The 13,157-nt window shown below is 36.2% G+C and overlaps 1 protein-coding gene across 1 annotated transcript in view; it reads right to left on the reverse strand.

Annotated features, from left to right (window-relative positions):
• Positions 1 to 13,157, reverse strand: part of LOC150085275 (lachesin-like) — a 214,630-nt gene that overhangs the window by 58,911 nt on the left and 142,562 nt on the right. Inside the window, exon 2 of the mRNA XM_090373123.1 lies at positions 5,832 to 5,959. Coding sequence (XP_090229249.1) covers positions 5,832 to 5,959 — 128 coding nt within the window. The remainder of the gene's footprint in view (positions 1 to 5,831; positions 5,960 to 13,157) is intronic.

Genomic DNA, 13,157 nt, shown 5'->3' on the forward strand with positions numbered 1-13,157 from the left:
TTATCCGTCTGTCAGTCCTTTTGTCGTGCTTTTTATTGTTAAGAAGAGATATGCACTTTATGTGTAGATTAATCTTTGGGGAATCGAAGGAAGCTACATATTATATTGAAAATTCATGAACCACTGGAGAATTATTGTACCATTCAGAAAGGTGTGTACATTTGAAGAATTAAGTTGAAATACAAGGTGCGCTAAAATGAAACGAGAATCGTTACTTACCAACGCCTTACTACTGCGCATGTCAACAACATTCATATCGTTCTGTAGTTTGTTTTTTCCTTTACTGATCGGTTTTTGTTTCGTTGCAATCGGTTAAGTTTTCATTGAACTGTGCCTCTTTAAGTGAATCAGTGTTTTAACCCTCCCCGATAAAATGAATAAGACACTGCCCAATTTATAGCCTGACAGATGGTTTTTGCATCATGACAATGCGCCGTGTCATTCCTCTGTCTCAGTGAGAGATTTTTTAACGAAAAACAAGAAAAAACAAGGAAAGCGATTTGAGGACTTAGCAAACATTCAGAAGAACAGAACGCAGAAATTAAAGGTGGTATCTTCTGAGGATTTCTGATGCTGGTTTAGATCCTGGAAATGGTTCACTGCATAGGCGCGACAGGAGAGTACTTTGAAGGGGGGATAAACATTTAAATTGTTTTATTCAAAATAAGAAATTATTTAAAAATATATTTCTCGTTTCTTTTTAGCCGCACCTTGTTTATCTCCACTGCTTTATGAACAACCCTCTTATAAATGTCTCAAGATTTTTAATTGATCATTCAGTATGTACCCTTCCACGTAGCCAGACTACTAATCAATGTTGTCATTTGCGGTGGAACACATAGCACGTAGATATTATTGGGGGAAATTACAGAATTCTAATTGGTTCTTGGGTTCGCATGCGTTTACAAATTGTAAAAAATAAAAATAAAAATAAATAATTGTCAGAGTTCTATTAGTTCGGAATGAAATTTGGAAAGAATTAATAAATCTTTCTGAAAAGTGGTAATATAAATTCCATGAAACTCCATATGCTGGGAATCGAGCTATTACATGCTGACAGACGGACGGATATGTTGAAGTCAATAGGTGTATTATGAATATATGCTAACTTGCCTAGGAAAAAAAAAAGAAAAAAAAAAAAGAGAATGTATATTTATCTTTTTATCTTAAGCGAAAGGGCTCAGAATACAGATGGAGAATGCATATTATGTGAATTATGCCAGTAAATACGATAAGCTGGAATATCCTTTCTGTGCCTTCCACACTTAGGTTGTCTTACAATAACTAATTCATAAGCGGGTTGGGGCAGCCTTTTCTGTCGCTTTTATGAGTAGGTAGAAGCCTCCTATTTGATTTTAAATATGCTACTTTTGAAACTACCATTTCGCCACTTTTATCAAGCAATTATTTGAAGAAAGCTTTCTAACCAAAGCTTAAGTACAAAGGAAGGCTTAAGAAGAAGCAATCACCCCTTGTGATGGCCGCGGTAACTGCTAACGGGATTTCTAATCCCAGGTTGGTAAAGAAAACTTCTTCTCGGAACTTTCTAATCCTCCTGCTGGATGGAATGAGATGACCTTGTTAGGCGTTCGCTCTGTTCTTAATACTTTTGATGGTTTTCATTTGGCCGCGAGAAATCTTTCTTTTGCATATTATAATGAATAATAGATGGATGGTATGATTTAGATGTGGCTTCAATATCATTTACTTTTACCACAGACTAAGCACAAGGTAAACTACCGGTATGTGGTAATTATCCTGCTCTGATCTTGTTGATTAAAGAACTAACAAAATATAGAATGGCGTGTTTGAAAAGCTAATCTATATTTTAGGAGAGATCTGCCTTTGCCAGTTGTAAAGCATCACTTCAGCAAGTGTTGTCATGGTCTTGAACTACTCTTAAACAAAAGATATCGTTGAAAAGCAAATCTGCCATTTATTTAAAAGATGACACTGCTAGGACAGCTGTTTTGAAGCTTACTGTTCCCTCACTGATAACGGTATCTAGTCACATGACAAAAGAAATGTAACGAATTTATTTAATGCTAGTCCATGCGGTAGATTGAAGGCACCACATGGAAGAAAGCTTAGAACTTCGAAAGCATAAAAAGTAGTTCACTACCAACACAACTCGTGATGAAGGCAAAGTTCGTTCTATTTATAATTTCGAATAGCTATTACTTTACAAACAGCCCTCAACAATGATGGAAATCAACCTATAAACAAAGTCCTAGTACTGAACGGATTACCGTGGTATTGAACAAGTTATTAAACAAAAAGACATCGCAATCCTCAATCTTTCACAGTCTGTTTCGGGACTTACTGGTTCCTCATCAAATAACAGGTAGTATCCAGTCACATTCCCATGACAAAACAGTTGTTCATATCGACGCGGATGGGAACTTGCGGTAGATGAACTTAGAATTCGAATTATAATATTTATAAAATTAAATTATAAAAAATAGCTAATGTTATTTCGATAATTTAAAATTAGTTCACTACCAAGGCAGCTCGAAATGGAAGCAAAGCTTGTTCTGTTTACGTTTTCGATCAGCTACTACTTACTTTACAAACAGCCCTCCTGAATGATGGGAATCAGAACAAGCGAAGTCGAAGTATTGAACTGGTTGCCTTGATATTAAACAACTTTTAAACAAAAGGAAAATGTTAATCTGCCATTTAATCAAAAGATAAGACATTTCCACGACAGCCTGTTTTGAAACATGCTGGTTCCTCATCAAATAGCAGATGTTAACGACTCACATTCCTATGATAAAACAGTGGTAATAAAGTTGCAAATGAAAATTTGCGATAGGACTTGATCTTTTAAAAGTAGTTCAATGCTAAGGCAACTCGTGATGAAGCTAAAATTCGTTCTGTTACTTACTTTACAAAGAGCCCTCGACTGAATGATGGATATCAACACATAAATGAAGTATTGAACAGATTGCCTTGGAATTGAACAATATGTAAACAAAAAGCATTGCTGGAAAGTTAATCTGTCATGTATTCAAAAGATGAGACAGTAAGGACAGCTTGTTTCGGGAATTACTGGATCCTTACAAAATAACGCCAAGACAACTCTTGGTGAAGGTAAAGTTTACATTTTCAAAGTTCTACTTAATTACTTAATTGCTTTTTTTGCATCATGTGCCTCTAATAATGCTAATTACTTTACAAACAGCCCTCGTATGAATAATCCTACGTACTTTACAAACAGCCCTTCTATGAATGATGTTACTTACTTTACAAACAGCCCTCGTATGAATGATCGATATCAAGTATAAGCGAACAATTTTTAAGGAAGATTATCGCCGTTTTTAGGGCCCCTGTAGACACTGCATATCCTCACTTGCAACTGCGTGTACACATATAGCGCCAATTAATTAGCATACATTGCGGCCGGTATTGGATTATTAGCGAATGGCGTCCAGAGCAGTTCGGGCGCTCACGTAGTGTGTGTGCGATCAATTTCTCGGCTGTCTGTCGGAATCAGGCAGTGCCGATAATGCTGTCAGGAACACAGATAGTGTGCAGCTTCTTGGTTAATATCTCAGGTATTGTTTATCATGCGGTAAACATCATCTCCGACTACACGAACGTGAAATTGCTAATGCATTAGGTTCACCTACGCGATGGCATACAGTTTCGTTCTAAATTCTGAAAGTCGGTGTGGATGGCGTTCATTAGGGTCCTCTGGATATGCGCATTGGCCGAGAAATGTATCGCTACTATCCTCGTTAAAGATGGTGCAGTTTATGGTATGGGAAATCCGATTTCTCACAGCAGTTTTAGAGAATGATGTATCGGATAACTATTATAAGGAATGGGAGATGAAACTTTAACCAAGGTAGAGTTAGATTGTTCCAACCAATTAGCTAGCAGAGCAGATTCAAAGGCTTCATACCAACTCATATAGGCCTATCTCTTATTCAATATGGTTTAATATATTAATTTAAATGTGCACTCAGTGGACAAAAGATTAGAAACCTTTATTAAATGTCTAGTATGGCCACCTTCTGCACACATGTTGTGGAGTAGATTCCACTAGGTGCTATGAGGAAAGCGCATATGGATGAGCACAAAGGTATAGGGGTAGACAAAATAATGGAAACACCTGTGATAAGAGTTAGACTAATATGGTGTTGGACGATTCTTTGATTTTAAACCAGCTTGTATTCTACGTGGAATAAATTCAAATAACTCTTGAGTTGTCTCAAGAGGAATATTGGACCATTCATGGAGAAACGTTTCAAGTTCCATGAGTGATGGGGTGAAGGGAATTCTGTTTCTTACTCTTCTCTCCAAAATATCACAGTGACTCAATAACTCAGTTATTGAGTTTCATTCTCCCTAAACCAAGATTGGATTCATCTGGCTGTGCATATTGGAGCATTATCGTCTTGAAACATGGCATTCTTTGTGGGAAATATTGTTTGTACCATGGATGAACCTCGTCTCTCAGAATATCAAGGTAATCAGTAGCAGTAATTCGTCCGTTCTGGGTGATGATAGGACCTAAAGAATACCAAGATATTGCCACTCAAACCATTATTGATCTTCCTCCATTTTTGACAGTCAGGACGTTGAGCTTCCTTTGGCATTCTCCAAACGTAAACTGTTCTCGATGTTGGGAAAGTGTCAATAATGAATCTTCTGAAAATGTGACATGATTACAATCACAAAGTATCCAGTTTTTGTGCTCCTTTGCATCATTGCATCTCCTCTTTCTAGCATTACCATCAATAACGAATGACTTGGAAGCATTTAAAAATTAAAAAGGACCAGATTGAGGAGAAATAGTGGGAGAGAAAGGCTGAGCTAAAATAGATATAGAAAAAGATGAGTTACAGAAACTGGGAGAGAGAGAATATAGAGAGATAGAGAGACAGAGAGAAACAGCGTGAAAATATAGATAGACAGAGAGGTGAAGTGAAAGACAGTGAGAAAGAGAGAGGATTAAAGAAACAGAGAAAGCGTGAGAAAAACAAAAGGTTAAAGAAATAGGGAAAGGGAGTAAGAAAGACAGAAGATTAAAGAAACATAAAAGAGAGAGAACATGATAGAAAGAGAGGAGAACGGATAGAGCGAGGTAAAAAGAGAAATAGAAGTCAACGCGACATGTAAAGCGAGAGAACGAAGGAGAGACCAACAGAGAAAGAGAGAGAAAGAGAGCAGATAAGTTGATGAATAAACCGATTGACTGACTGAATGAAAAGAGGTCGATTAAGCTTAAAATATAATATTACATAGATTTTCGAGCAACAGTGCCATCTTGTGGAAAAGCTCGTGGAAGTGGAATTTGAAATTTCGGCTTGGGCCAATTGACCAACCGCATCATTAAAATATCGGCCGCCAAATCGAATCGATTTCGTTGATATCCATCCGAGCTTTTGTTTGCCTTCGAACTGTCAGAGCACAACAGATTGCATTGACAGCGAGCCGCTACTCGGGGGGTTTCTCTTATACTTTTGACACGATCGCTACGAAACGCTTCCGTCAGCGGACGACGATCGATTAGGCCCACTCACGCACGCACAGCGGCCATTATAATAATTAATGTTTTAGACAAAGATAATTGTACGTTACTGGAGATTTCACTCCGCTGGACCGGGGGCTGCTTAAGCACGCGGCTCGCAATTAACGTCTCCTTCTCCGGAAAAATCCGACTGATTTGATTTGCTCATGACCCGCCGAGCGTGGTTCAACGAGCGGACGCAGAAACGGGGTTCAAACGGTGGCTTCCCGACATTTTTCTCCATTGACGGCTTCGGTTATTTATGACCTTAGCGACACTACGTCTACAAAAGTACGGAAAGGTTGCAACTTACTCTGTAGCTGCCGAGGTTGTCCACGACACAAGGAAGGCTGACGTCTCTCCCAGCAGACACGGTCACGTTCGGGATTGGTTCGGCAAATATCGGCTCTGGAGGAGCTTCTGCTTTGATGTCGCTGGATGCTGCGGGAAAAGAGAAAACATTTTTATGCGTCTCTTTCGCAGAACAAACGGAGGAGTGCGCTGAAAGAGAGGTTCACAATAATGGGTTACGTAAACATAGACCGGAAAGGGAATTATCAGCAAGCGGAAGTGGCTGCTCTCACCTTCTCTTCCTTAAACACCGAAATAATGTGGCATCCATTTTCATCAGATTGCGTTATCACCAAAAGCAAATCCAAACGGCGTTTTCGTTACTGTTTGCAGTCACAAATTCATTCGAAGTTTGTTTTTGAATGGAGGAATAATGTGGATAGACAGAAAGTAAAAGAGAAAGGGGTCGGTGGTGGTAAAGAGAGAAAAATGAAAATAAATAGTAGGAATGTTAATGGTGTTTTGGCAGAAGTATTTATTCGAAACGTGAACTTGAGCGAGTACAGTATGTGCCAAAATAAAGTTTACCCGCGTGTGTTGTATTTACTGCGTGTTGGTTACTATAAAGTACACTGAAGTATAGTTAGTAATGAAGATTGCATCTGTTTCAAGGGAACAGGAGCCTGTGGTTGGGGAAATGTTTGACAACACAAGAGATTTTATGAGCTATAAACATCCCGGGACGTCCACAAACAAAAAGAGAACAGCGTTGCTTATAACTGGTCGTGGTATACTTCAATTTGCAACTTACTGTATAACAAAATAAAGGAGGGAAGGCGGTGAAAGAGAGAGAGAGAGAGAGAGAGAGAGAGAGAGAGAGAGAGAGAAAGAGCGAAAAAAAGAATAGAAAGAAAGACAGAGAGAAATGGAAGCCGATAGAAAGAGAGGGAAAGAAATAAAAAGAGCCAAAAAGTAAAATAGAAATAAAAAGAAAGAGAAACTAAACCAAAACCAGTGGGAACAAGAGAAAAGAAAAAATTACAGAGAGAGAGAGAGAGGGAGAGAGGGAGAGAGAGAAGAGAAAATTACAGAAAGAGTGAGGGTTAAAGAAAAGAGAAAATTACAGAGAGAGAGAAAGAGAGAGAGAGAGAGAAGAGAAAATTACAGAGAGAGAGAAAGAGAGAAAAGAGAAAATTACAGAGAGAGAGAAAGAGAGAGAAGAGAAAATTACAGAGAGAGAGAAAGAGAGAGAAGAGAAAATTACAGAGAGAGAGAGAGAAAGAGAGAAAAGAGAAAAATTACAGAGAGAGAGAGAAAGAGAGAGAAGAGAAAATTACAGAGAGAGAGAGAGAGAAAGAGAGAAAAGAGAAAATTACACAGAGAGAGAGAGAGAGAGAGAAAAAAAGAGAGAAAAGAGAAAATTACAGAGAGTGAGAATGAAAGAAAAGAGAAAATTACAGAGAAAGAGAGAGAGAGGGAGAGAGAAGAGAAAATTAGAGAGAGAGAGAATGAGAGAAAAGAGAAAATTACAGAGAGAGAGCGAGAGACAGAGAGAGAGAGAGAGAGAGAGAGAGAAGAGAAAATTACAGAGAGAGAGAGAGAGAGAGAGAGAGAAAGAGAGAAAAGAGAAAATTACAGAGAGAGAGAAAGAGAGAGAAGAGAAAATTACAGAGAGAGAGAGAGAAAGAGAGAAAAGAGAAAATTACACAGAGAGAGAGAGAGAGAGAGAGAGAGAGAGAGAGAGAGAGAAAGAGAGAAAAGAGAAAATTACAGAGAGTGGGAATGAAAGAAAAGAGAAAATTACAGAGAGAGAGAATGAGAGAAAAGAGAAAATTACAGAGAGAGAGCGAGAGAGAGAGAGAGAGAGAGAGAGAGAAAGAGAGAAAATAGAAAAATTACAGAGAGTGGGAATGAAAGAAAAGAGAAAATTACAGAGAGAGAGCGAGAGAGAGAGAGAGAGAGAAAGAGAGAAAATAGAAAAATTACAGAGAGTGGGAATGAAAGAAAAGAGAAAATTACAGAGAGAGAGAGAGAATGAGAGAAAAGAGAAAATTACGGACAGTAATTAGACAGTAATCGGCAAAAAGAAAATTACAGAGAGTGAGAGAAAACAGAAAATTACAGAGAGGGAGGAAGCGAAAGAAGAATAGAAAGACAGGGAGGAAGCGAAAGAGGAAAAGCAAGAAAGACAGAGTGAAATGGAAGCAGAGAGAGAGAGAGAAAGAGAGAGAGAGAGAGAGAGAGAGAGAGAGAGAGAGAGAGAGAGAGAGGGGGGGGGGAAGAACATAAAGAAAGAGAAAATGGAACTGGTAAGGGAGACAACAATCAGAGAGCGAGACAGAGAAAATGAGAGAAAAGAAAAAAAATTGCACAGAGAGAGGGAAAAAAAGAATAGAAAGAAAGACAGAGAGAAATGGAAGCAAAGGGAGAGAAGCGAAGAAGAAAGAGCGAAAAATAAAAAAATAGTCAGAAAGGCAGAGAGAAATGGAACCATAGAGAAGGCGAAACAAACAGATCGGAAAAGAAAAACAGAAAAATGGAACCAGAGAGAGGGAGAGAGAGACAGAGAGAGAGAGAGAGAGAGAGAGAGAGAGAGAGGAAGCGAAACAGAAAGAGCGAAAAGGAAAATAAAAAGAAAAAGAAAGATGGCGAGAAATGGAACCAGAGAGAGAGAGAGAGAGAGAGAGAGAGAGAGACAGAGAGAGACGAAATTAATGGGATTTAAATTAACGCGGAGCGAGCAAAGAAAAAATTGTATTCCTAATAGAATTGTTTCAAAGTGAAAAATTCCGTTTAATTAAACAAACACTCTCTTCAAGAATCCGAAAAGAAAAGCAAACAGATTTTTCTCGTGCAACACACACACGTGCATATTAAGGGCCGCAGCTCTCACGTGAACCGCTATAACCATCTACGTGTCTCCGGCCTCCTCACCAACTGAGCACGCACGGGAAACAGGCACCTGTCACGTGACACACATTTTTACCACAATCTCCCTCAAGAAATGCACGTTTTCGGGAGCATTTTGGCCATCCCGCTCTGTTTATGTGCAAAGAAGATCGAACTTTTCGAAGCGTTCTAATGCCCTGGATGCTCGTCCGAGCAAATACTAAAGGTGCTGTCATCGTGAAATATTTCGCCTGGCCCGTGACACTTAACTCCCTTATAATTGTTATTCTTTCTCTCTAATAGTCATTCACAGCTTTTTCTGAAACAGTTTTAATATTTCGATTTCTACAGTGACTTAAATAAATTAACAAATAGCAACACGTCATGTAGTCAACATTTTTGTAATGTACTTTACTTACTTCTGAATTTTAATCATTATTGAAATATAATCTTCCTGCCGTACTTAATATAACAAGAAAACAGTTGTTAATTGATGATTTATATATTTAGTAGACTGACAACAAAACACGAGCTTTAAAAGGCGACTTTCATATGCGCGAACTGACAACATTTCTCTTCTGCGCATCCCCCATATTGTCCGTTTATTTCTCCAATCTGCGCAGGAAAATAAACGTAATAAACATGACTGCTGTATAGAATTCTGAATAACAATTGAATTATTTTTTTAGATTTAATTTGTTTATGTTTATAATTTTGTGTTTTTTAAATATGATTGCATAACAAATTGCATACGCACTTTTTCTGTGTTTGTCTTATACTTATAAGAAAGTGGTGTATGAATAAACGTACATTTAATAAATAGTAAATAAAGAAGCAATGCATTTTTTTAAATAAACAAAACTTTTATTTCTAAAATATTTACATAATTTTTTTAAAATTATTTTTCAAATTCACGAGACACTAATATAAGTATATATATTTTTAATTTTTATGAATGTTTTATTTTTGAATGATGCATGGTAGGAAATCGCTCAGTGACGTCATTACTAACACTCTTATATAATCAAAGTGATTACACGATAATCAGTGATGATATTGTAAACAGAGTTTACAATAGTTATAATTTAATCTATAGCTTCATTTTTTAAATAAAATTTATTATTCACCTTTTGGAGTAAATACAGTATGTTCAAGTCTGTAGAAATACGTGGGATTTTAGATAATCACAGAAAAGCAATTATCGACTAGTTACTCCTGTCACCATCTGTTATGTATGATGCTATTTTTACCCTTGATATATTGGGATACCCTGCCTATCGAGTTGCTCTGGTAATGATACACTTGAAATAAATAGAACTTCATTTAAACAGACCTGTATGCCATTAAAAAAATAATTTAATTAAAATCTTTAATACTGGTTTGTTCATCTGAAGTAGTGCAATACTAAGGAGCTCGTTGTACAGGTGCAGCCTCCTCCAGATGAGAGAGAGCCAGTTATATAAGAACACATGTGATGAAGATGTATGGAAACAGAAAGAAAAAGAGTAGAAAAAATAACATAATATAAAAGGAAATAAAATAAATAATAAAAGCAAATAAAATAAATAATAAAAGCAAATAAAAAATAAAACCTATAAAATAGGAACCACCGAACATTGAAAACCAGATTATTATTAATATTATAGTTAATTTTAATCTTATTATTTTCTTTTAATAAGGGGGGAAAAACAAGACCATTATTTAATTTTATGAATATTATATAAAGAGTTAAATTTAAATAAATAAATGGGACATACATCTCGTTTGAGATGCATAATTTATTTGAAAGTAGTTCAATACTAAGGCAACTCGTTTAAAAGATCAAGTAATCTGCTATATTGAAAACGGGACGGGGAGAATAAAAACTATGGAGGAGAATAAAAAGTTTAGAAATGATTACCTCGATATAATCATAACTACATTGATAATATTCTTGTGTTGTTGTTTGTTATTTGGAGCATTAGCAACTAAGGCCATATTGCTCCGGGATATGCGGTGGTCATTCCCTGACCTTTCCGCATCCTCTGCATTTGGTGGTGACGGGCTCGAACCCCGGTCTAATCAAGAAGCGTGTGCTACGCACTGCTGCTCCTTCCCACCTGGCTACAGAGGTGCCCATTCTTGTGTTATATCGAGACTAATATCAATATCTAACATCCGATATATCGGAAGCTTGCATCTCATTGGCCAACTTTTGTAATTTTTAATGTGTTTGTGTACACATACACACACACACACACACACGGGACAAAATTTATCCATTCATAATACATCTCACAACCAGTCATGAAATCCTCAGGTTTCACGCTGCTCATGCAAGACGGTTTGTACATTCCACAGTTGGTCAATTTATTAGGACCATGAGCAAATAACGTTCGGCCCATCACTCATACGGTACCTCTTGGTATTGAGTCAACAAGGTGTTGAAAAGTGACCTCAGGAGGCTACATCATTAGTGGATTGGGAATTGGGCTGCTGAACATGGCTTTTTTTTTTTTCGGTTCATCCCAGATGGTTGGCTGGATTGAAAATCCATATTGGGTTGGTCACGGTAACTCAATAGAATGAATTAAAATATATATGGGAAACAAAATCTCAAATAATGGAAGGAACCAAGTTTAATCAAACGCGAGTTTGTGGGGGGTATAAAAAAAAAAAGAAAGAAAAATGTAGATAAATTGGTTGACTTTGTGAAATAAAGTTTTACCAAGTATTAATGAATTCGTGTTTATTAATGTAAGTTCTGCCACACTAGCGCCCACCCACAATGCTTTGATACCCCAAGAAGCAAGCGTTGTCTGTAAATAATGATCCCAAAATAAATATTAACATCATTAGTGGCCAAGTTTAAAATATCCAGAGAGCACGAGTTATGTGAAGCAAACATGTAAGGTAATTGTAATCATGCTAATTAAAGAGTTCTTCGTATTGCCAGGATTACATTGCGGCCCTCCATAATACCTTCTAATGGCACGGGACTCTGTCTTTGTTGGGTGTAATTTGAATGAATAAATGCTGCAAACATTTCGTCTTCCCTGCGTAGAATAACCGCGCATAATAGTTTTTCGTCGTAATTACTACTCATACAAAAGTAAGCAGTTTATCTTCCGGCCAATGTTTTCAATCATATTCTAATGCAAAATTTAATAGTTTCGTTTTAATGATGTGGTTTAAACAATAATGGAAGGCGTTCGCTTATTAATTATTGATGTTTCCGATTGTTATGATGCCACATGAGATTTAATAATGAAATCCAGACCAAAAAGTTAACTAGTGAAATTTTAAAGAAAACAATTCAGCTGGTGTTCTTCCAGTTATGTTTGAAATCAACAGGATAAAACAAAAAAGAACGTTAAAATAAACTCGCTAGATGGCAGATTTGTTTTGCCTAGGAGCCGCCTTACTGCATAAATGAAAAAAAAAAAAAAAAAAAAAAAAAAATGAAATGGACTTTAAAGAACAAAGATCACGGTGATCTTTGTTCTTTAAAGAGAGAACAGGAAAAAATCAACTTGCCACAGAAACAACAAATTCATTTGGTTTTAAACAATGAAATCAACAATAATGCCAGAGAAAAAAATCAACTCGTTTGGTTTAAAAGAATGAAATCGACAATAATCCACAGGGAAAAAATAGCTCTTTTGGTTTAAAAGAATGAAATTAACAAAAAAAAAAATAAATAAAATAATTCGCTTGGTTCTAAACAATGAATTCGACAACAATCAACAGGAAAAAAAAATAACTCGTTTGGTTTAAAAGAATGAAATCGGCAATAATTCACAGAAAAAAATTAATTCGTTTGATTCTAAACAATGAAATAGACAATAATCCACAGGAAAAAAAATAGCTCTTTTGGTTTAAGAGAATGAAATCAACAATAATTCACAGAAAAAAAATTATTTTGTGTGGTTCTAAAGAATGAAATCCACAGAAAAAAAATAAATTAATCGATTGTTATGAAATCGACAAAAATCCACAGAAAAAAATTAACTCGTTTGGTTTAAAAGAATGAAATCGACAATGATTCGCAGGAAAAAAATTAATCCGTTTGGGTTTTAAATAATGAAATCCACAATAAACCCCAGGGAAAAAATAACTCGTTTGAAGAGAATGAAATCGACAATAATTCACAGGAAAAAAAAAATAATTCGTTTGGTTTTAAATAATTAAATCTACGATGAACCCCAGGGAAAAAAATAACTCGTTTGGTTTAAGAGAATGAAATCGACAATAATTCACAGGAAATAAAATAAATTAATTCGTTTGGTTTTAAAGAATGAAAAATCTACAAAAATCCACAAGAAAAAAATTAACTCGTTTGGTTTAAAAGAATGAAATCAACAATGTTTTACAGAAAAAAATGAATTCGTTTGAAGAATACAATGATATAAACCAGTAAAACGTATTTAATAGATAACACAATAAAATACAATAGAAGCTTACGAGACAGTTGCATCTC

The sequence above is a fragment of the Mastigoproctus giganteus genome, chromosome 5 (genome assembly GCF_048544385.1).
Source record: "Mastigoproctus giganteus isolate SK-2022 chromosome 5, ASM4854438v1, whole genome shotgun sequence".
NCBI lineage: Eukaryota > Metazoa > Arthropoda > Arachnida > Uropygi > Thelyphonidae > Mastigoproctus > Mastigoproctus giganteus.